At 40.9% G+C, this 23,815-nt stretch overlaps 1 protein-coding gene across 2 annotated transcripts in view; it reads right to left on the bottom strand.

The window, feature by feature from the left end:
- The window catches only part of SUCLG2 (succinate-CoA ligase GDP-forming subunit beta), a 283,719-nt gene that overhangs the window by 8,074 nt on the left and 251,830 nt on the right, over positions 1-23,815 (bottom strand). For both annotated transcript variants that reach the window (XM_071222260.1, XM_024556623.4), the window contains exon 10: positions 18,386-18,506. In XM_071222260.1, coding sequence (XP_071078361.1) covers positions 18,386-18,506 — 121 coding nt within the window. The remainder of the gene's footprint in view (positions 1-18,385; positions 18,507-23,815) is intronic.

Genomic DNA, 23,815 nt, shown 5'->3' with positions numbered 1-23,815 from the left:
TGGGTGGAAGCAAACCAAATTCTAAAAAGCAGCAGATTCCTCCTAAAATGCCCACTGTCCTTGTGCCCTTGCTCCTCCTCTGTATTCTCCTTTCAAGTGACAATCAGATAGAGGGGGTCCAATTTCAGGTGACCTGTGAATTTAGACAACTGATCACATCTGTTTTGCCTTGTTACTATATCATCAGAAGTGGAATAACGATTGAGGATCAGAGGTAAAGCCCCTGCTGAGTTGGCAGCCCTCCGTCCACCCACACTCAGGTTATGTGTAGGAGCTCAGATAATGACAGCTAACATGTTCCAGGTGATTTGAAAATGCATTTGATCTTTACAGTAACCCTATGAGGCTCACATACTTTTATTCCCATTTCACAGATGAGGGAGCTGAGATTTCAAACCTGGCTCTGCACGGACTAGCTGAGCAACCCAGGCAACTTGCTGCAGTTGGGTGAGTATTTTATCAAAATGCTTGTCCCTTACATTGTATAAAATTAAAGATGACAAAAAGATACTCTGGGGAGCTGTTCCCTCTGCATACCATTCCTTGATGACTTCTCCCATGGTAAGAAGAAACCACTGCCCAGGGTGTGAATGTGACAGTTATTCCTATGATAACAGAAAAAGTTACCATCTCCAGTGGGAGGAAGCTGATGGCCAGGTTCTCAGATAAGTTTCAAAGAATGGTGTGTATGTGCTTATGGCCACACAAGCGGGGTTTAGGACCAAGTCTAACATGGATCCACTCAGGGCTTATGCTTTTACAATGTTGACTCTCAAAGCAGCAAAGGTACAGGCGCCTTAATGTTAAACAAGAAGGGAACAAGAACAGTTTACAATTCTGCACCTGCAAGGGACAGGAATGACCTTTTAAAGAAGTAACTGTTCTAAACGCCAAAACATCTGCATGTGGACTTCACCTCCCTACATGTACTCAATGCATGTATATTTTAATTTATGGGTGATTTCAAGAATTCTCATTTGTCTGAAATGGTGGCTTTGAACCCCATTGCTGCCTAGCAAGTGACATCACTGTACATGATTCTGTACTTACATGGAGGAATGCCTGAGTGGACCTCACTGCTAACAGTTTCTGTGAGAAGTTAGGTTCTGAGTTCTTAGTTTGCTTGCCAAATTCTTTCTTGACTCTCATGGAGTATTTCAAAGATAAGGGTGGAGGGAGGTTCAGACATAGCTACCATGGGGGAACTTCCAGAATTCCCAGTCTTGCTGCTACCTCTTTTCTCCACCAGGCTGCAAGTTATGTCCCACTGCCTGCCTTTGGGGAAAAGATTTACCATGGCACAGCTACACCCATTCCTTTTGTATCCTCTATGCTGCTTTTTGCAGGACGATGGAAAATATGGCCCACAAAGCCTAAAACCTGGCCATTTACAGAAAAAGTTTAGACCTTTGCTCTATACAATCCAAATTGCTGGCCTCGTGGTTGTAGGGCCTGGCAGAGGCTAAGAACCCAGCTTCATCTGGCGCCTTCCCAGCTTGCAGCCACACTTCCTACTTCTGGTACAGTGGCACTTGTATTTCTAAGGGAGAAAATTCCACCTTTGCTCTTTGAATCGCCAGTGGCAAATATTGGCTCCAGTTCCCCCTCTCTCCTTTCCCAACAACTGTGGTGGACAATAATTGCCACTGAGCTGGAATCTGGCCTCAGAATCTTCATCAGCACAGCACTGCAGGTGGCATTGCCAATACGCTGAAGGTGGCATGAAATGAAAGATACGTGTCCTCCCCGTCTAATATGCTCACAAAGTCTTAGGTAGTTGTGCCTCTGGACAGCCCCAAGGTGGTGCTCCCAGGGAGTCATTTTAACAGGACACATCTGCCACCTGTAAAATGGCACAGATGGAACCTACCTGGGGGTCAATTCTCTGATAGCTGTGTGCTCTCGCTCTCTGATGGCTGATCAAATTTAACATTCAATTGTTATATAAGGAAACTGAGGCATGAAGAAATGAACTGACTGGTAGCTCAGAAAATACCCAGTGGTGTTGTAATGATACAAGATGGGACACATATGTGGGTCCCCATACCTGCTGGCTCTCAAACTCCTACTTATTCAAGTGCCCACATACAGTTTCTGCTCAGGGAAACAACTTTAGACTCTTGTTTTTGCAGGGATGACCACTACTAGACCAGGGTGGGTATCTGACACAAAGGCAGCCCATGCTACAGGCAGACTGATGACCTGTGGTGAGAATTAGAGGGCATTTCCTTCCATGCAAAGGGCCAGTCAACAGCACAGCACTCTTGGTGTCTATCACTGCTTTGGGTGGTGGTGACAGAGACCTACCTGACTGGAACATCTGAAAGGAGAACTGGGTGCATGCAGCCAACCCCTTCCTCTGCCCTCTACTTAAGTAGGCTGCTCACAGTGAGCCCAGGCAGTCTCCTACCCCTTATGCTTCTGCCCTGGAGGTGGGAGGTGCCCATGACTGGGTGTGTCAGGCTGCCTAATTCCTGAGTTCAGAGTAAAGAGCCCACATACATAACCTTTTCATTATTAATGAAGGTGATATTTCAGTCTCCTGAGTCCTTTGTCTTATTTCTCAGCAGGATCAAAACCCAGATGAGGAAGAATCTCTTGGGTCTACTCAATCCAACAACATGCCTGGTTGGATGGGCTGTGGACCACAGGAGTGATGGCTATTAGCTAAGCTTAATAGAATGATGCTCTGTGGGATCGGGACTTCTAGGAAACACTCAGGGGCCAGGCTGGCCTCAACAAGAGGCTGAAGGTAGAGGCACCAGGAAAGAACAAGAAGGTATAAAAGTCAGAGTAGGGGGCTTCCCAGGTGCAATCCCATTAAAACCTGACAACAAACTGCCTTTATACAGTATTAAGGTGCTTGGAGAACCTCGAGTCATTACATCCAAAAAAGAAAATGAAAAAAAGCTGCATCCTGCAGAGGCCATCTTCCTTAAGGGAGTCTGCATCTTGTCCCTGCAGTATGGCTTTCCCACAGCGTGCCAGAGGCTTCTCTTGTGCACAGCAGAGGGGACTGAACATGGTGTAAACTTCAGTGACTCACATGAACTATCTAGGGGGAAAAAAATGAAAGCTCAGAGTGCCAAAAAAGAAGAGATTATTTGTCTGGAGATGTAAACATTATTTCTGAAGATGATTTAACTAATCTAATTAATACTTTAAGTTAGGTTTGGTGAGGCTTGGTCTAATGTGTAAGTGTGGGGAAGTTTAGGCATTCAGGTGTGTTTATTGGCTTAGACAATGAGAAGATTTAAGGCTTGATAATAGAACAAGATTGTGTCCAAAATCTGATTTAGTTTTGATGACAGCCAAAGGCACAATGACTGCTCTTCTCTCCTGGTCCCACACTTCAGAACAACTGAAACTTGCAGAATGGACAGTGGCCAAGTACGTGGACATAGCTGAGGCTCTGTGGCTGTGTCTTTACACCTCAGTACTCAAGGTTTTGTTTCATGTGGCAATGTTACTGTTTCCATGATAAGAAGGACACTAGATTTGTACTCCTCTGGCTGTGGCTCCAATTTTGTCAGAATTTCAGAGGGCAAGGATAAGGAAGTGTCCATGGAGAAGAGGTACAAGAAACAGAGTAAAAGAAACAGAATACAAAGTTTTTGCCTTAGAGACATTCACAATCTCAACAATATTGGAGAGAGTTTAGGGAACATTAGAGAGATTGATAAGGATGATAAGGAAGGAGACCAGAGGGGATTCTTGTTTCTAATGGTATTTGGTAAAAGAGAATCAAAATGGCCCTGGCCTGGTAACTCAGTTGGTTAGAGCATCATCCTGATATGCTAAGTTTGCAGGTTTGATTCCTGGTCAGGGCACACACAAGAATCAACCAATGAATGTATAAATAAGTGGAATAACAAATCAGTGTCTCTTTCTCTCTCTCTTTCCCCTCTCTCTCTCTCGAACATCAAAAAAGAAAAAAAAAAACTTTTAAATATGAAAATGTTTATTTTGTTGAAACAAACCTTTTGGTACTGGGTAGAAAAATCAAATTGAAAAGATTTGGCTAAGAGAAACAATATCCAATCCACAAATTATCTAGGCTTATTATTATTTCTTCATGAACTTAATTTAGAATCATAATAAGCACCTGAGAGAAAAGCAATTTCCTCCTCAGGCATATTTGAAACATAGAAGTTTGCTGCATATTTAAGTAGGACAATAACAAGGAAAAATAAATTCTAAAAAAGAAACATTCTCTGAAGAAAAAGATCTGTGATGTACAACAGAATTGTAAGACTGCCTACAAAATCCAAAGCTTTGGTTAAAACACACTTGCACATTGAATACACACAGCTGTTGATAAATGTCTGTATATTTTTCAAGAGTATCATGGGTTGGCCTGAATTAACCATCTAGGTAATTTCTGTGCTAAGTAGGTATATACTTCAAAAAGGAAGAAAAAAAAAAACTTCTTCCCAGATTATATGTATGTTCTTTATTCATAACAGAACTGTAATGAAATAACTGTTGACAAAAGCTGACAAGCTCCCACCCCTCCCCTCAAATGCAGTTGTTTAATTTATCCAGGAGTCTTTTAAATAAAAAGAATTCCATGTCTCAGCTGGTGAGTTCTTTTCTGATAAGGCAAGTAATACATGTAATTATAAAGTTACCATTTTTGAAGATGAGATTAATCCTTTCCTTATCCACTGGTAAACAGCTTATAATTATTATACAGCTGAGAACAAAGATTTGTCCACTAAATCAAGCCTGATTGGATTGATTAAAACTTTCCTCATCAGGACACTCCTAATACACTGAGTGTGGCAACAGAGAGTTTAAAATGTGGGCCACAAACTTGTGAGACTTGTGGCAGGATGTTAGATCCTCCAAATTGCCCAAAACAAGCAAGAGAGGCCACTGCCTTTATTTGTTAGAAAGATAGACTACTAATCAGACATATTATCAGGCTTTTGAAATGTCTCATACTTTTTCAGACTATACAGCCTTGTGTCAGGGGATCTGGAATTTAGAAGGCAGTTAATAAATGTTAGCAACAGTAATTATTTATTATTATATTTCAGACTCTGGTAAAGATTTTCTACCACACTTAGTTTTATATGTCACTTAGCTTTAACATAGATTTGGGGGTGATGGACACCCCCTTCTCATCACACTCTGACTAGCTAGAAAATGGTATGTGTTTTGGAAATGTAAACCAATTTTAATATTAATATCAATAAAGATCATTGAGAAACTCTTTAACTATGACAGAAGCATAGTTCTATGTCAAGTTAACTAGAAACTACCACTAGAATTGTCCAAAATGTTTCTGCTCCTTTGTCCTTCTCTGTCAGCAAAGGCAATGAAGAGTTGCTCTGTTTAGAAAAACAGAAGGAACCGAATCACACTCTAACATTGGGTAAAATGGAACTAAATGCAAGAGATTTGTGGGAGGAGCAGAATTTATGTTCCAACCCAGAAGAAAGCAAATGAAAAATTTAAATCGAGTATAAGAGAAACTCCTCGAAGGTCCCTGTAGTTAGCTACTTTTTCTCATTGGAAGCAGTTAGAACCAGACTTTCTGTGACAGAATTTTAGTTTTGGTTTTGGCTGGCTTCTTACTTTACCTGAGCTGTACTTCTGGGGAACAATGCCCAATGCAGCAAGTCCTGGGGGGCCTGCAGGTGGGGGTGACATCAACTTGGTTCATCCCCTGTATCTCCAAATCTCTGCCTTCACATCTGATATTACCACTTCATCTCAAACTAAGGATGGCTATGCCCTAAGGTAATACTCTCCTCTTCTCTCTAGTTCCCAATTTTGACTCTCCCAAGTCCATCCGCTCAGCCATCATTCTCCTGGCTATTCAATGTAAAACCCCAGCTCCCCTCTTTCTCTCTCTACACGTCTATATGACAGTCCTGCCTGGGTTTTAGATTCTAACGTCACGGACTCTGGCTACTAACCTGAAGTTCCCACTTTGTTCTTTTAGGCATGAAATGTTGCTGCAAGTCATTTCTCTCTCCAGGACAGCCACTGACCTACCAGGTCCTGACTTTCGGTCTGTCACTGTTAGGATCCCAGCATCAACTCCCGTGTGTGGAACAGATCTGATGCCTTCTTCTGATCGTCTCTAAATTCCCTCCTCCTTTCCATGATTCAAATCTTACTTATTTCCACATTTGACTTGGAAGGTGTCCTTTTATAATATTTCTTTGCTAAGTCATATATCTAAATATACTTTAATTATAGTAGTCAATACTGAGGGACCTTAAAAAAGGGGGAATGCCAACAAAAGTGGGCTGAGCAGGTACCCAGCTTGAGAGACACACACCTCACAGTAGTCGGCATTCCCTTCGCATACAGAGCACTTGCTTGGTTTTTATTTAGTTCCCTTTATAGAGCCTTTATGGATAATACTATCTCCAGTTTCTGCATTTTATCACTATTATTGCCAAGAGTAGAGTTCGAGCAGAATTCTTCATCTTTCCTGTGTTTATAATGCAGAACCAATATAATTTTGGGACCTTGGTATAGGGCTGCTGGTTTCCCAGAAATCACATAGTGTGAGTGTCCTTTGCACGACCATGCCGAGTGTGAGAGCCAGTATCTATCTAACAACATTTATCACACAAGATGCTAATTCCCACAAGAGGAAGAAAAGAATACCAGCTAGGACTCCAGAAATGTCAAAAGCTCTCCTGTTTCTCCTCCCTTAGTAAACTAGATGCTTATGACAGGTCAGGTGCTATGATGGTGAAAGAACAGTAGTGTCAAAGGTCACCATGGGTGTTTTTATCCTACATAAGTTTGGTGACAGTATCCTCTTTGGGCTTATCTTCACTCATTACAAGCAATTCCCCATGTCACACTGGACACTGTGAGGTGTCAGTACTTCTGAAGGCTCCACAGGCTGTGCTGGTGGCTGTCTGGGAAGCCCTGAAGGCCACTGCTACTAAGACAGAAGCAGATTCTAGGAGGGCAAACACTTGTTAACATTTCATACACACACACACATACATATATTTCTTGTATTGTTAGATTTCTTCTTTTCTATTTCCCCAGTTATCTAGTAACTGAGATCAGTTCTTATATTTCTATACGTTCTCAATGCCTAAAGCTCAATAACCAGAATACAGTATTTATTACATCAATTAACTAATTAAAAACACACACGCATATATACCTTGGAAGTACATTAACTTAAAAGATAAAATCTGATTGCCTAACAAGCTTCCTGGTACCTGGGGCAGACCTCTGATACAGCCAACAGAGATTATTAAGGGAGGTAATCTTGGATGTGGCATTTTGCATGTTTCAGCATGTTCATTATCCAGATACACATGATAGGGATGTTAAATGACAGGGATCATTTCCTCCCTCTGGAATACTAAGCATAGTGTGAAAAAGAGCACTGATCCTTTTAATCTTTGGGGAAAAATAAAAGTGAAGTACCTTTCTTTTCTAGGAATGTACTAAAAGCCAATAATTATGCACCTCTGCTGACACACAGGTATAGGGAGGATCACAGGACAAAAGGGATGCACCATGGCATGCACTCACTTTGAGTAATTTCCAAGTGACAGACACTAGTCTGGAGAACTGCTCTCCTTTAAGAACACAAGAATTGACTTGTAGAATCTGAGGGTCACTGGTCACTTTGACCCTGAAAACAGTCAGCCATCAACATTTTACTCAAAGTTACACTTACACTAATGAACTCACCATTAGCTCCTTGATTAATTTTCTTTTCATTGCAGCCTTGCCAATCATTTCCCTATTTAAATTATTTTCATTGAAATCGGTTATGTTACATTTACATTTATAAGATTTAATTCATTCAGATATTTTAACGTCCATATTAAACTGTGACAACTCGAGCTTCTGCTGTTTTCATTTTTCTTTTGTGATCATTATTTCTATCAAGTCTACCTGGTACTGATCTAAGTTTGTGAGGCAGAGAGTCTCAGAGAAAAGAGATAGTGAGAGGAGACAGAGACACAAAGAAAGAAGCAAATAGAGAAAAGCAGGCTGCAGCTGTGCTGGAGCCTTGACCTTGCAGGACTGAGGTACATTGCTGGGTCAAAGTATGCCTGGTTTTTATCTTGAGAATGTCTCTCAGGAATTATGGTACCAGCACAGCATGGGGAAATGGATCTGCTGAAGAATGATACTGTAAAATTTACTCAAGAGGGGCTGCTTGATCACTGTAATCTGAAGTGTTTTTTTTTTTAATCTTCACCTGAGGACATTTTTTCATTGCTTGTTAGGGAAAGAGGAAGGAAAAGAGAGAAACACTGATCAGTTGCCTCCCATAAGAACCCAGACTGGGGGTCGCAGGCACCTGGACTGGGTATCGAACATGCAACCTAGGTATGTGCCCTGACCTGGAATTGAACCCTCAACTTCTCAGGCTCCAACTGCCTGAAACACACTGGCCAGGGCTAATATGAAGTTTTTGATAATGTTGACAGGTCTGTTGCATAGTTCTCACATTAGGATGTCTGTTTTTCCTTCTCTAGTTCAGTGGTTCTCAAAGTATAGTCCCTGATGTAAAAATCTATTTCTATAGTAGTAATAATAATAAAATAATCATAATAAAAATAATAACACTCTCTTGGCATTTTCACTAAGGAAGCAGAAGTGATGGTGGGTGAGACTGCTGGCATGTTACCATGGAAGCAAAGCAGTGGCACGGACTGCACCGTCGCCCTGTTTTCACCACCACACACTTGCAATAAAGTATTGTCACTTTCAAGTAAGAATGCCCTTAATGAACAGTAAAAAAATTAATGTTACCAAATCTCAACACTTAGGTTCTGGTCTTTTTCTTTTTTCAATATTTAAAATAACTTTTTGAGTTGCCTTTTATTTCTTTGTTTAGGTGATATTTCTTATTTTTAATTTGTTTTCCAGAAAGGTAATTTTCTATAGTTTTCTAGAAACGATTTTTTTCTTGAAGACAGTCTCCTAAAGGGCCTCATAGAGAGTTACATACAGGGTCCAGCACAGATAACGCCCCTTTTTTATTACAAAATATGTTCTTACAAAATCATAAGCATGTGATTCTGTAACGTAACAATATCACACTCAAGCACACCATATGACATTCTAGGTGAAATGTTCAAATTAAAACTATAAATTATTACATCCATATTATTACCCTACCAACCACTTGGTCTGACTTCTGCTGGGACCCTGTATTTTGCTCAGTGGATTGGGCTGCCCCACAAAGCAAAAGGTCTCAGGTTCAATTCCTGGTCAGGGTACATGTCTGGGTTGCAAGCTTGTACCCAATTGAGGTGCACGTGAGAGGCCCCCGATCCATGTTCCTTTTGCACATCAATCCCTCCTCTCTTTCTTCCTCCCTTCCCCTCTCTCTAAAATTAAATAAATAAAGTCTAAGAACAACCCCCCACCCCCCCAAAAAAACAGGTCTTTCTAATCCTCTGTGTGACTAGGTGGGAAGTGTACACAAAGCTGTGTACTGAACTCGTGGCTATTCGGAGGAATAGCATTTGCTGACTGTTCAAAGATCTAAACCACCCACTTTTTCACTGAGTCCCATTCCTTGGAAGAACAACAGACTTCCTGTGGCTCTGCTGACTCAGTGACCTGGTGGACATTTCTCAAATGGGTGAAGTGAATCTGTCACTTCCAGGGAAACAACTGACTGTCCTGTGGCTGATGACAAAATTTGTATGTTTAAATGAAAATTAGAATTCTGGGTTGGCTGATTAAGAGGGCGGTGAGATAGGTGGGAGCAGAGTCTACTTCCCTTCAACGCCAGTGAAACACCTAGCTGATCTGAGGAGCAGAGTGAACAGCCAATGGTATTCCAGCATATATGAAGATCGGAGACCAAAGATAGAGGACATTGAAAGATCTGAGGGTAAGAAGAGTGCTTAAGGACAATAAGGTCCCCGGGACCTGCTCGGGGACCAGGGCTTCGGCCGGGGCGCAGGGTCTGCTGCAGGATTCTTGGGAGAGAGCCAGGCTGAGCTGCGTGAGCAGCCAGGTGCTTGTATGGACGAGGGGGGCTTGAATAGGAAGAATTTCTCAAAACGAAAAAGAAAATAGAGGCAGTCAGCAGCTAATTAGAGAACTCTCCACAGCAGCCATGGCCTCTGGCGCCCCTCCCCCCTCAGCCCCTGGACTGTGAACCCGGGATAAGCAGCCCCGGTGCTCACCTAATGCCCTGTTGCGTGCACCCAGATTAGCGGACTGGGGGCCCACACCTGAAACCCCTGCAGTGCGCCCACACCTGAAACCTTGGGTGGGTGCGCACCAGGAGCAGAGACTAGCTGCCTCACCCACAGGCCAAATGCTGCGGACCCGAGGGCCGCGCGACTCAGGCCCAAAACGGCCCCACAGGCCCTGCTCAAAAAAGACCCAAAGCAGGTGGAACGGCTGCAGTGCTCGACTCAGTCCCAAAGGAGACCCACATGCTCTGCGTGACCCAGGCCCAAAGCAGCAGATCAGCTGATCCACTGCCTGGCTGCCTGCCAGGCACCACACCTAAAAGCACCTGTTCTGAACAACTCCTACCTAGCCCCTGCGCACAGAGCCCTGCAGGGCCTACTGGCTGTCTAGGACTAAGGCAGAACAACCAGCAGAGGGGAGCTGCAGGGCTAGGAGAGACTGCATTCCCCGGAAAGACTCCACCCAGTAGGGGGCTGAACTACCCCATAGCAGCACCCAGAGACCCTAGCATCTAAGACAGCAAAGAGCAAGAAAGGGGAGTGTGAGTTGCCCCTAATTCGTGCAACTCAAGGACAGCACAACTGGTGAACTAAAGGCCTAGTGGGGAGCAGAAGGACCCTGAGGAACTGGACTGGAGGCTGAACAACAGCGAAGAGTGTGGCTCAGGAAGGGAGAAAAGTGAAACCAATCCTTCCAACCACCCCCTCCTCTTCCACAGACAGGAAGACCAGCAGAACTAACGAGAACGATTTAAAGCCAGCAGAAGACTTTTTTGGTTTTTTTTTTCTTTCCTCCTTTCCCCCTGAATTCCTTCTTCCTTTCTGTCCTTCTTTCTTTTTTTTATTCCTTCTTCCTTTCATCCTTTACCTTTTTTATTACTTCTTCCTGCCTTCTTTTATTTATTCTTTTGTTTTAATTTTTGTTAAAATTCCTTCTGATCTTGCCTCCGATCTTGCTTTATTCCTTCTTCCTTCCTTCCTTTCCATGTCTATTCCCATTTTCCCTCCGTCCCTTCTTTGCTCCCCTCCCGTTCTCTTTTTCCCACAGGTGAGACAATAAAACCTGGAGTGCTGAAAAGACCAGAGTTAGACCGTGTTACACCCATAAACATCAGCTCAAGACCAGTAGGCACAGGAGATTAAGGAGACAGCACCACTGAATCCCATTGGCATTCTACCATAGAAGTTCATACCATGAACCCAGGGAGTCAGAATACATCAATTTAAGAAGCAGAGGCTAACAAGAAGAGTCTCACAAACAATGGGAAGACAAAGAAACAATCCCCAAATGAAAGGAAAGGAGGAAGCCTCAGAGAGAATGCTAACTGAAAAAGAGGCAACTCACTATCAGATACTGAGTTCAAAGCAATGGTTATCAGGAAGCTCACTGAGCTCTCTGAGCTCACAGAGAACTACTAGAAACTATAGGGAAACTACAATGAACTCACTACAAACTATATCAATATGAAAAAGGAAATAGAAACTATCAACAAAGGCCAAGAGGAAATGAAGAATACAATTTCTGAATTGAAGAACACAGTAGAAGGAATGAAAAGCAGACTTGATGAAGCAGAGGATTGGATTAGAGAGCTGGAGGATAAAGTAGAAAAAAACACCCAGAAAGAGCAAGAAAAGGAAAAGAGGCTCAGAAAGAATGAACAGGTAATAAGGGAAATGCAGGACAACAAGAAACACAACAATATCCGTATAATAGGAATACCAGAAGGAGAAGAAGAAGAGCAAGGGACAGAAAACCTGTTTAAAAAAGTAATGATGGAAAATTTCCCTAATCTGATGAGAGAAAAAGTCACCCAAATCCAGGAAACACAGAGAGTCCCAAGCAAGAGGAACCCAAAGAGGCCCACTGCAAGACACATCATAATTAAAATGGCAAAATTCCAAGACAAAGACAGGATCTTAAAGGCAGCAAGGGAGAAACAGGAAGTAACATACAAGGGAGCCCCAATAAGGTTAGCAACTGACTTCTCAATGGAAACGCTCCAAGTAAGAAGAGAATGGCAAAAAATATTCCAAGTAATGAGAACCAGAGGCCTGCAACCAAGGCTACTGTACCCAGCAAGGCTCTCAATCAAGATAGAAGGCCAAATAAAGAGTTTCCCAGACAAAAGAAGGCTAAAGGAATACACTTCCACCAACCCAGCTCTACAAGAGATGCTAAAGGGACTGCTTTAAGGAAAGGAAGGAAAAGAGAAAGACAGAGGAACACAGGTAGGAAAAAATGGCAATGAATAACTACCTATTGATAATAAACTTAAACATAAATGGATTAAATGCTCCAATCAAAAGACATAGAATAGCTGAATGGATAAGAAAACATGACCCACACATATGCTGCTTACAAGAGGCCCATCTCAGGACAAAAGACTTGCACAGACTGAAAGTGAAGGGCTGGAAATAAATTTTCCAAGCAAACGGACAGGAAAAAAAAGCAGGGGTAGCAATACTCATATCAGACAAAATAGACTTCCAAAGAAGGGCCATAAGACAGACCCAGAAGGTCACTTCATAATACTCAAAGGAAGAATCCACCAAGAAGACATAAACGTTGTAAATATATATGCACCCAACATAGGAGTACCCAAATACATCAAGAGAATCTTGGAGGACTTCAAGAAAGATATTGACAGCCACACAATTATAGTAGGGGAATTTAACACCCCACTGTCAAAAATGGACTGGTCTTCCAAACAAAATATCAAGAAGGATATTGTGTCACTTAACAATATCCTAGATGAAATGGACTTAACTGATATATATAGTGCTTTTCATCCCAAAGAAGCAAAATACACATTCCTTTCAAATGTACATGGAATATTTTCAAAGATAGACCACATGATAGGACACAAAGCAAGCCTCAACAAATTCAAGAAAATTGAAATCATATCAGGCATTTTCTCTGACCACAAGTCACTGAAACTGGAAACCAAACCCAAAGGAAAAAAACCCAAACACTCATAATCATGGAGACTGAATAGCCTGCTATTAAACAATGAAGGGGTCAAGAACAAGATTAGGGAAGAAATCAAAAACTTTCCGGAAACAAATGAAAACTAACTCACAACAATCCAAAACCTATGGGACACAGCAAAGGCAGTCCTGAGGGGGAAGTTCATAGGAATATAGGCCTACCTTAAAAAGATAGAAACATTTCAAACAAACTACCTAACCCAATGCCTACAAGAACTCAAGGAACAACAAAAAAGACAGCCCAGAGCAAGCAGAATGAAGGAAATAACCAAGATTAGAAAATGACATAGAGACTAAAAGCACAATTCTAAGGATCAATGAATCCAGGAATAAGTTCTTTGAAAAGATAAACAAAATCAACAAGCCTTTAAGTAGGCTCATAAAGAAAAAAAGAGAGAGGATCCAAATAAACACAATTAGAAATGAAAGAGCAGAGATTACAATTGATACCACAGAAATACAAAGGATTGTAAGAAATTACTACGAAGAACTGTATGCCAAGAAATTTGAAAACCTAGATGAAATGGACACATTTCTAGAAAAATATAATCTTCCAAAACTGAATAAAAAGAAGCAGGAATCCTGAACAGACCAATAACAACTGACAAAATTGAAGCAGTCATCAAAAACTCCCAACACACAAAAGCCCTGGACCAAATGGTTTCATGGGGGAATTCTACAAAGCATTTAAGGAAGAGCTAACCCCTATCCTTCACAGACTATTCGAAAAAATCCAAACTGATGGAAGACTCCCAAACTCTTTTTATGAAGCCAGCATCATCCTAATCCCAAAACCAGATAAAGACACAACGAAGAAAGAAAACTTCAGGCCAATATCGCTGATGAACATAGACGCTAAAATTCTCAACAAAATACTGGCAAACCGCATCCAGCAATACATTAAAAAGATCATCCACCATGACCAAGTGGGATTCATCCCAGGGATGCAAGGATGGTATAATATTCACAAATCAATAAACATAATAAATCACATAATCAAGCAAAGACAAAATCACAAGATCATATCAATAGATGCGGAAAAAGCATTTGTTAAGATACAGCACCCATTTTTGATAAAAACACTCAGCAAAGTGGGAATAAAGGGAGCATTCCTCAACATAATAAAGGCCATATATGAGAGACCTACAGCCAACATCATACTCAATGGACAAAAACTTAGAGCTTTCCCACTAAGATCAGGAACAAGACAAGGATGCCCTCTCTCACCACTCCTATTCAACATTGTATTGGAAGTCCTAGCCACAGCAATCGGACAAGAAAAAGAAATAAAAGGCATCCAAATTGGAAAGAAGGAAATGAAACTGTCACTGTTTGCAGATGACATGACAGTGTACATGGAAAATCATAGAGATTCCACCAAAAAACTACTCGACCTAATAAATGAATTTGGCAAAACAGCTGGATACAAAGTCAATACTCAGAAATCAAAGGCATTCCTGTACAGCAACAACGGAGCTGCAGAAACAGAAGTCAGGAAAAAAATCCCATTTGATATAGCAACAAGAAAAATAAAGTACCTAGGGATAAACCTAACCAAGGAGGTCAAAGACATGTACTCAGAAAACTACACAACACTGAAGAAGAAAATTAAGGAAGACACAAATGGAAGCATGTACCATGTTCATGGATTGGAAGAATTAACATCATCAAAATGGCCATACTACCCAAAGCGATTTATAGATTCACTGCAATCCCTATTAGAATACCCATGACATATTTCACAGATATAGAACAAACATTTCAGAAATTCATATGGAACCATAAACAACCCTGAATAGCTGCAGCAATTTTGAGAAAGAAGAACAAAGCAGGAGGGATCACAATACCTGATGGCAAACTCTATTAAAAGGCCACTGTCATCAAAACAGCCTGGTACTGGCATAAATACAGGCACATAGACCAATGGAACAGAACAGAGAGACCAGAAATAAACTCAAGTCTTCACAGTCAATTAATATTTGAGAAAGGGGGCAGGAGCATAAAATGGAGAAAAAACAGCCCCTTCAATAGATGGTGTTGGGAGATCTGGACCGCTACATGCAAAAAAATGAAACTCGATTACCACCTTACGCCATACAGAAAAATAAACTCAAGATGGATAAAAGAGTTAAATATAAGTCGTAACACCATCAAAGTCCTAGAGGAAAACATTGGCAGGAAAATCTCAGACATTCCACGCAGCAACATCCTCACAGACATGTCCCCTAAAGCAAGGGACATGAAGGAAAGTGTAAACAAATGGGACCTCATCAAAATAAAAAGCTTCTGCATGGCTAAAGAAAAGAGCACTAAATTACAAAGAGAACCAACAGTATGGGAAAACATATTTGCTAATGATACCTCAGACAAGGGCCTGATCTCCAAAATATATAAAGAACTCACACGACTCCACTCCAGGAAGACAAACAACCCAATTAAAAAATGGGCAAAGGACTTGAACAGACAGTTCTCCAAGGAAGACATAAAGACGGCCCAGAGATATATGAAACGATACTCAGCATCACTAGCCATCAGAGAGATGCAAATTAAAACCACAATGAGGTACCTTCTCACACCAGTCAGAGTGGCCAACATAAAGAAAGAAAGAAACAAATTTTGGAGTAGTTGTGGAGAAAAGGGAACCCTAGTGCACTGTTGGTGGGAATGCAGACTGGTGAGGCCACTGTGGAAAACAGTATGGAATTTCCTCAGAAAACTAAAAATGAAACTGCCCTTTGACCCAGCAATTCCACTGCTGGGATTATACCCTAAGAACCCTGAAACACCAATCCTAAAGAACCTATGCACCCCAATGTTCATGGCAGCACAATTTACAATAGCCAAGTACTGGAAGCAACTAAGTGCCCATCAGCAAATGAGTGGATCAAAAAATTATGGAACATTTTCACAATGGAATTCTATGCAGCAGAGAGAAAGAAGGAGCTTATACCCTTTGCAATGGCATGGATGGAACTGGAGAGCATTAAGCTAAGTGAAATAAGCCAGGCAGTGAGGGACAAATACCATACGATCTCACCTTTAACTGGAATATAATAAATAGAAAAAAAAAAGCAAACGAAGTATAACCAGAGACATTGAAGTTAAGAACAATCTAACAATGGGCAGGGAGGAGTGGGGATGGGACAGTGAGGAGAGGGGAGTACAGGAACTACTATAAAGGACACATGGACAAAATCAAGGGGGAGGGTGGAGGTGGGGGAGGGAGGGGGGTTTGGCTTGGGTGGGGTGGAGGGATGGGAAGAAAAGGGACACAACTGTAATTGAATAACAATAAAAAATTAAAATTAAAAAAATAATATTAGAATTCTGGAAAACTTGCATCTACCACCTTGATTTGTTCCCAGTACTTGAAAGCTTCTCTGATGAGAAAGGTGTGATATGAACAAATGTGAATTTTTTTTGATACAGTATTTTGAAATGTGTCAAACTTTAGAAGATCTGCATAATTCAAAGTGTTCCACGTGGTCAGTACATGATATCACCAATCATGCGTATGTAAAATCTAATGTCCAAGACAAACTGACAGGTTTTAATATAACAGAGTGTGAAAAGGTCATTAAAATAATTTCAGATTCCACATAAAACCTCTTTAATAATGAAACTATTGCTTATAGGCTTTAAAGAAGTACCAAAGAATTTAAAAAGTTATGTGAAGTGATTATTAAAAACTCCTCTGTTGGAACCCCCCTGCCTGGTTTCAGAGGCTTTAAGCCCCCATGATTAAGGCTGAGTCAGAGTTGGGAGGATAAGCCACTAAGGAGACAAAGCTTATCTCCCTGGCAGGTGTGCCACCCCCGCCTACTTCACCCTGCTTGGCCCTGAGCTTAGCCAGTTAGTCAATGACTGGTAAGAATCCTCAAGGGAGGATCAACCTAAGACAGGCTTTGGTCACCAGGAATAAACTTGCAGGGAAGGACTTGGGGGGCTGTGGAAAAAGGGGGTGATGGACCCTCGCCCCTCGGCTTTGAAATAGCCTGAGTCCTCATTCTGTCTGCAAGAAGTCTCCTAATCTCTTGGCTGCCTTACTTCCCTTGCCTGACTTAAGCCTGAAACAATGACAGAGGGCAGTGCAGTCCTGTGCTGGGAGGGGCGGATTCCCTGGGGAATCAGGCCTAAGAAAAATACATACATTCCTGTGAAACCTACTTAATTTGTACCCTCAGTTTAAAGGATAAGGGTCCAGACCTGAGATGAGTCTGGCGCCTAAAGTTTTATGGCCCTCTAACTAATTGGCTGTAACTCAGAATAAGCCCTCAAAGTTCTCTGTAAATCATGTATTGTTTAACCCTTACTGGCTGACAATGATTGATGAGCTTTATCCATATTCCTGTGTGAATGAACCTAATAAAAGCTCCTGGAGAGAAAGGCTCTGGGCCCTTCTCCTTTGAGAGAAGCGGCCACCTCTCCTCCCCAAGCAGATCATGTCTTGGTAGTCTTATGCTTCATCCATGGCGAACCGGGGGGCTGCATTAAAGCTCCCCAATACTCCTCCCTTTTCCAAATAGGTAACTCTATGTAGGGCCAGATTTTCTTCATCTACTTCAACCAAAACAACATATTGCAACAGAGAAAATGAAGAAGCAAATATTAAGCTGCACATTAAAGGGATTTCAAAAAATGTAAAACAATGCTATTTTAATTAAAATTTTAAGGTAATTATTTTTCTTAAAATATATAGCACATGTATTTATTTGTAAAACATATAAAAATAAAATATAAAATATAAAAATTTAATTATTAAAATATTTTAAAAGTTCCTCGTCCAAAATTATTAAATTAATCAATAAATATTGAAAGATATAACCCATAGAAACCACAGCTCTTTGGGTCCACAGTTTTAACATGTAAGGAATGCTGAGACCACAGGGTTTCGGGAACCATTGTTCTTCCTCGATGAATAAATTCTTGGAGCAGGATTTCTCAGAGTGTTTCTTCCAAAACACTAATCTCATGAAATGATTCATAATAAAAGGGCTCTACTCTGGAATAAATTCAGAAAATTTAGAGAATCGTAACATATGCCATTCTTGGAGAGCTTCAATCTATATTAGCCTGTTAGATGCTCAAAGAATCACTGCCATACTGCATTTATTTCATCCTATTTAATCCAGTGTTTCCTTATGTTTTGTTAGGAAGTCTATGAGAGCAGAACACTCTGGTTACTTGACCTTGGAGAAGGGGTGATGGAACTGTGGAAATCACCCATAACTTACCTTCAAGCCGGACTACCAAGGGCACCTTAAGTTCCAGCTCCTGGCAGGCTTTGGTGATCCCATTGGCAATGATGGCACAGTTGACAATTCCACCAAAAATATTGACGAGGATGGCTTCAACCTGAACTCAAAAACAGAAAGGTGCCCATCAAAATGCTGATAGCCAACATTCTCAATAATAATTGGTTGAATAGAGACCATTAAAAAAGACTCTTTTTTAGCACAGAATATAAAATATAAAACAAAAGACCTAGAAAATATTAAGTTAAAATTTAGTAGTAAACTAATAAATATCAATATACAACATTATTATATTAATCCATATTATCCCATCAATTGCTTCTCTGAACTCAAAGTGAATTTAATCACCGCTCATTTACTGTATGCTGTCTTCTGCTTTTTCTTATGTACTTGTCTGGAACTGTTCATGAGTAGCATCATATAAAATTTCATACACTAATGTCTCTTCTCCCCATAGTTTATGGTTAAATTTATCTGTCATGGTGCCTCGTGGAATATTTCATAACTAGGAACTTACTATTTGTTGTTTCGTACCGACGGGCAAAGCTAGAAACTTTTCCATGCTTTTTTAATACTATTTTGATATGCTAGCCTTATACACTCAAAAGTCAGATAGCTTAATTTTCTTAGATAACATCCTTTTTGATAAAAAAATGACATAGATCCCCAAAAGAAAGATATACAAGCTCATATTATAAGTTAGGATATGAGGAAAGTCAAGCGATTGACTGAAATTTTTTAGAAATGTAAATTTAAACCCATCATGTTAACCTCTTTGCATATTCCATATTCAAAGGCGTGTGGGAAAAAAATTACTTATCCTGACTTGATAAATAGGTATAAGAAAATCCTTCATAATTAACATGAAGAGCAAGATAATGATGAGAATTCATTACCTAGATTAATTGATAACATCCACAGAAAAATGGTTATTCATCAAGCTGGAGGCATCAAAATTCCAACAATAGAATCACAATTAAATTATGTTGCACTAACTGCAAAGCACATACGAGTGTGCCGCTTGCCGGTTTAAATCCCATTATTTCAATATGGGATTTAAATTAACTACACAAAGCATATGAGAAGAGTGCCTTACATTTGTTCAGCACTTAACAGTTTAGAAACTGCCATTATATGAACCCTCATTTTTAAAAAAATCATCACTGGAGGGTATGTTTATTGATTTTTAGAAAGGGAGGGAGGGGGGCAGGGGATGAGGGAGAGAGGCAGAGAGAGAGAAACATCAATTGGTTGCCTCCCATACATGCTCCAATCAGGGATTGAACCCACAACCTAGATACATGCTCTGACCAGGAATCAAACCCGCATACTTTTGGTGTATGGGACTGCACTGCAACCAACTGAGCCACCTGGCCAGGGCTGAACCTTCATTTTTAATTTTGATCCTTGCCAGAAAGCTATTCAGAAAGTACAGGGAGGGTGAGCCCTCTGTAGTTGAGAAAGCCATTCAGAGAATTCACATGATGTGTCCCAAGGTCACATGCTAATATGTAGCAGTGGTGAAGCTCAAAGAAAGCTCTCCAGAATACCTATCAATTCTTCATTCATGCCAGCTGTTAGAGCTGGAATCTAGGTACACACCCCATGGGCAAGTACATACTTTGTCTTCTTCATCTATACAATGGGAATAATAGTCCCTGGTCCCTAAGTTTGTTGAAAGGACTAAAAGAGGATAATACTGTATATATGAAGTGTTTAGTACATGCCTGTGAAGTACTTAATTAATATTTATAGATGCATTTCTTTCTTTTATTTTAAATTCTCACCCTCCTACTCTCCTCTCCTTTGGCAACCATCAGGCTGTTCTCTGCATCTATGGGTCTATTCCTATTGTGTTTTGTTTGTTGTTGTTGTTTTTAAGACTCCACATTTAAGTGAAGTTATATGGTATTTGTCTTTCTCTGACTGATTTCACTTATCATAATACCCTCTACATTCATCCATTTTATTGCAGATGGCAAGATTCCATTCTTTTTATTTCTGAATAATATTCAATTGTATGTATATATACCTCATCGTCTTCATCCATTCATGTATTGATAAGACACTTGGGGTCCTTCCATATCCTGGCTATTGTGATAATGCAGCAATCAACAGAGTGGTGCATAGAGCTTTTCAAATTAGTGTTTTTGTTTTCTTTAGATAAATACCTAGATGTGGAATTGCTGAGTGGTGTGGCAGCTCTATTTTTAATTTTTTGAAGAGTCTGCATATTGTTTGCCATAGTGGCTGCAATATACATGCATTTATTTCAACAAGCAATGATGAAAGTGGGCAGGTTACCTAGACAGCAAGTAAAAATTAAGAAAACCTTTCAGTGGATTGCAGCTATGTTGAATTCAAATAGAAGAACAAACTTATTGACATTCAATAAATAGGTAATGACTTAAGAAAATAAATGAGCAATATTTTTGAAACCAATTACAGATTGGGGCTACTCCCTAAAAGGAAATCTCTCATTGCCATTCACAGCAGGCTGACTGGTAAGCAGAAGATTGCTTTCTAATAACAGCTTTTAAATGCTGTTAGCACTGTGGCTTGTTATAGCAGCTGTTTCCAAATAGCTGTGGGATGGAGAGGAACTTGCCAGGATAATGAAAGAAACAACATTCAAGAGCAACACTGACTCCACGGGTCCCAGAGAGGAACTCAGGACTGGGAATGGCCGAGGTTCACTCAGGTTTGTGCAGAACCACGCTCTCCAGTAAAGCTCACACTGGCACGTGAACTCCTGTGCATCTTCCCACCGGCACGGTGTTCAAGGCTGAGTTCAGATATCAATTGCTTCTCAGTGAGGTCATCCCATCTCATCACCTTGGAGTGATTACTCTGTTAGTCTATTTCAAACAGTATGATTGCTCTGTGGAGTAGCTGTATCACACACAACATGCGTACATGAATTCATCTACACAGGCAGGAGCGGGGGCAAGAAGGTGACAAGATACGCATGGCTCTGTGATTCAGTCTACTCAGTGGGGGTGCATCCTGGAAGGAGTGTCAAATATGAACTATGGACCTGGTGTTGCCTCAGGTGGCATCAGTTCCAATTAGTCTCTTACATATCAGCATCTCATTTTGTTTAATGAGCATCTGACATTAAAAATAGATACTCTTCATATGATAACCACTTCACATGGTGCTGAACCTGAGGAAAAGCCCTTTTCCAACAATGGAGTAATAATGGGCTTTGTTAGACTTGCTGAGAAGTGGACTGTTGTTCTCCAATGTAGCTTACTCACCTCTTGCCCTGCACCCACCCTCAAAATGCAACACTCCTGTGTGGGTCACCTTTGTGTGCCTCTCCAACAGGACTAAGTAGTGTTTCCATCAGCAGCTAGCACAATCCATGACACAGTGTAATCATCTAATAAATTTCAAGAATGAATGAATTAAATCAATTTCAACAGATATTCACTGGCAATCATCCTTGCACCAGGCACACAGTTAGGCACTTGGGACAAGGAGATAAATAAGGTATCACTGTTGTCGTCAAGGAATGCAAAGACTAGTTTGAGAGCCAGACCAGGAAACCAGCAGTTACAATCCTGGGTGTAAAGATGCTCAGAGTCAAGATGGGGGCAGGGCTAGGGATGCAGGCTGCTGTGACAAGAGGCTTCTTGAAGAGGTGATGTTCTAGGAGATGAAGGGAAGGAAAGAGCAAGAACTTCGGTAGAAGGGAGCAGCTAAGATGAAGGCAGGACTGTCACCCAACTTGGTTCATTGAGGAACTACAGGCTGAATGAGAAGTAACCTGAGATGCTGCAGTCCAGGTGGAGTGGCAGAGGACAGCCAGGGCCTGGGACCAGGATGAGAACTTGGTTCTTATCACTTATTTCTTCTTTTATCAGAGAAGTCTTTAAAGTAACCTCCCTTGAGGGCCAGGGGAGGAGTGACTGGAAGGAGAGGGAATGAGGGATACAGAGAAGAGATGTACAGGAGATATACAGAGCAATCATGTGAGGGCGGTGGGAGTGAGGGAATGAGTGAGAGCAAGAAAGAAATCAGTAAGGGAGGGAAGGAAGGAGGGAGGGAGGAGACAGAGAGGGAAATACAAAAGGGAGAGAAAAGCAGGGAAAAAGGGAGAGTGAAAGAGGAGAGTTTGTGTGAAACCAACAAAGCAGGATTTGTACAAGAAGAACAGTAAGATGCGTGTGCACAGACTGCTGAGCTGAGGAGTCAGGGTTCTCAGGAAGCTGTGTACCACAGAGCACCGAGAGGAAATCACCCCGGGGTGGGGGTTAGGAAGACCCCACTCCACCAGAGATGATTCCACTCTCACCTACTCTAAAATAATTTGCTGCAGTCTACACTTTAAAGGAAATCTGATTTAAGTTTCACTCTGGGCCTATTTCTATAATTAACTACTGTAATCTGCAATCTCAAACTGAGAATGAAATTAAGACAGTTCAAAAATGAAAGCATTGTGACATCATCATTATTATTTAGCATTTACAATGCATGTCAGATTTTCAATGTGTGCCTCCTGGTCCATTCATTATCACAACTACTAATTGCCATTCCATGATAATACCAATGGCGATTTTAATATATATATATTTGTCTTAACAAAGAGAATGTTAAAAAGAAGTCTGCACTTGGGTCTACGTAAGTACTCAGAGACCAGAAGATCTCTAAGTGCTTCGGCAAGAGAGGCTTTTCAAAATTCTCGGGTGGGAATCACAAGGGATGCTATTTACTGTTTCTCAAAAGTGAAGATCACCCAGTGAGGCTGCTGCAATGCCAGATGCACGGCACACATCACAGACCCCTGGCCAGGTGGGTGGCACCTGTAGGCAGCTGTGCAGGTGGGTGGGCAGCCCAAATGTAGGTTTTTACATGGCTGTGTAAGTGTATGTATGGCTTTGCAAAATAAGCACTCCAGCTGCAGATTTTAGTCCACAATTTAAAGTAAAGAATGAAATTCAAAGAAGAAAAGCAGTAACAGACTTTAGTATTTAACAAACTCCTCTCAACCTAAAATAAACAAACCAGTAAAAATCATGACTAAAACCTTTTGGGGGGAACATAATCATTTTCAGTATCTGATGAACAGTAGGGAACTCCAGTCAAATAAATTCACACACAAAACAATTTTGGGAGGCAGGGGATAATTTTAGATAAGTTTCATGACTAGTCGAAGGATTTGGCCTCAAAGGCAGATAGATAATGGCAAAGGGTAAAAGCACGTGCATGTAGGATAGCAGTATAAGTTGCAGGGAAATTATGAATTTTTTGAATTATTTACAAAATTTTGTTTGAATGAATATTTTTCTGGGAAAAGTGTTCATAACCTCTAAGAAAAGACACTAATTGATAATAATCACAAATACCACACTAGCTAATGTTCACTAGGCACTTGGCAGGTGGTGGGCAGTATTCTAATAATTT

This window comes from Desmodus rotundus, chromosome 8 (assembly GCF_022682495.2).
Source record: "Desmodus rotundus isolate HL8 chromosome 8, HLdesRot8A.1, whole genome shotgun sequence".
NCBI classification, from domain to species: domain Eukaryota; kingdom Metazoa; phylum Chordata; class Mammalia; order Chiroptera; family Phyllostomidae; genus Desmodus; species Desmodus rotundus.
Note: the sequence above shows the minus strand (reverse complement) of the source record. Positions and strands in the feature narration are given on the sequence as shown.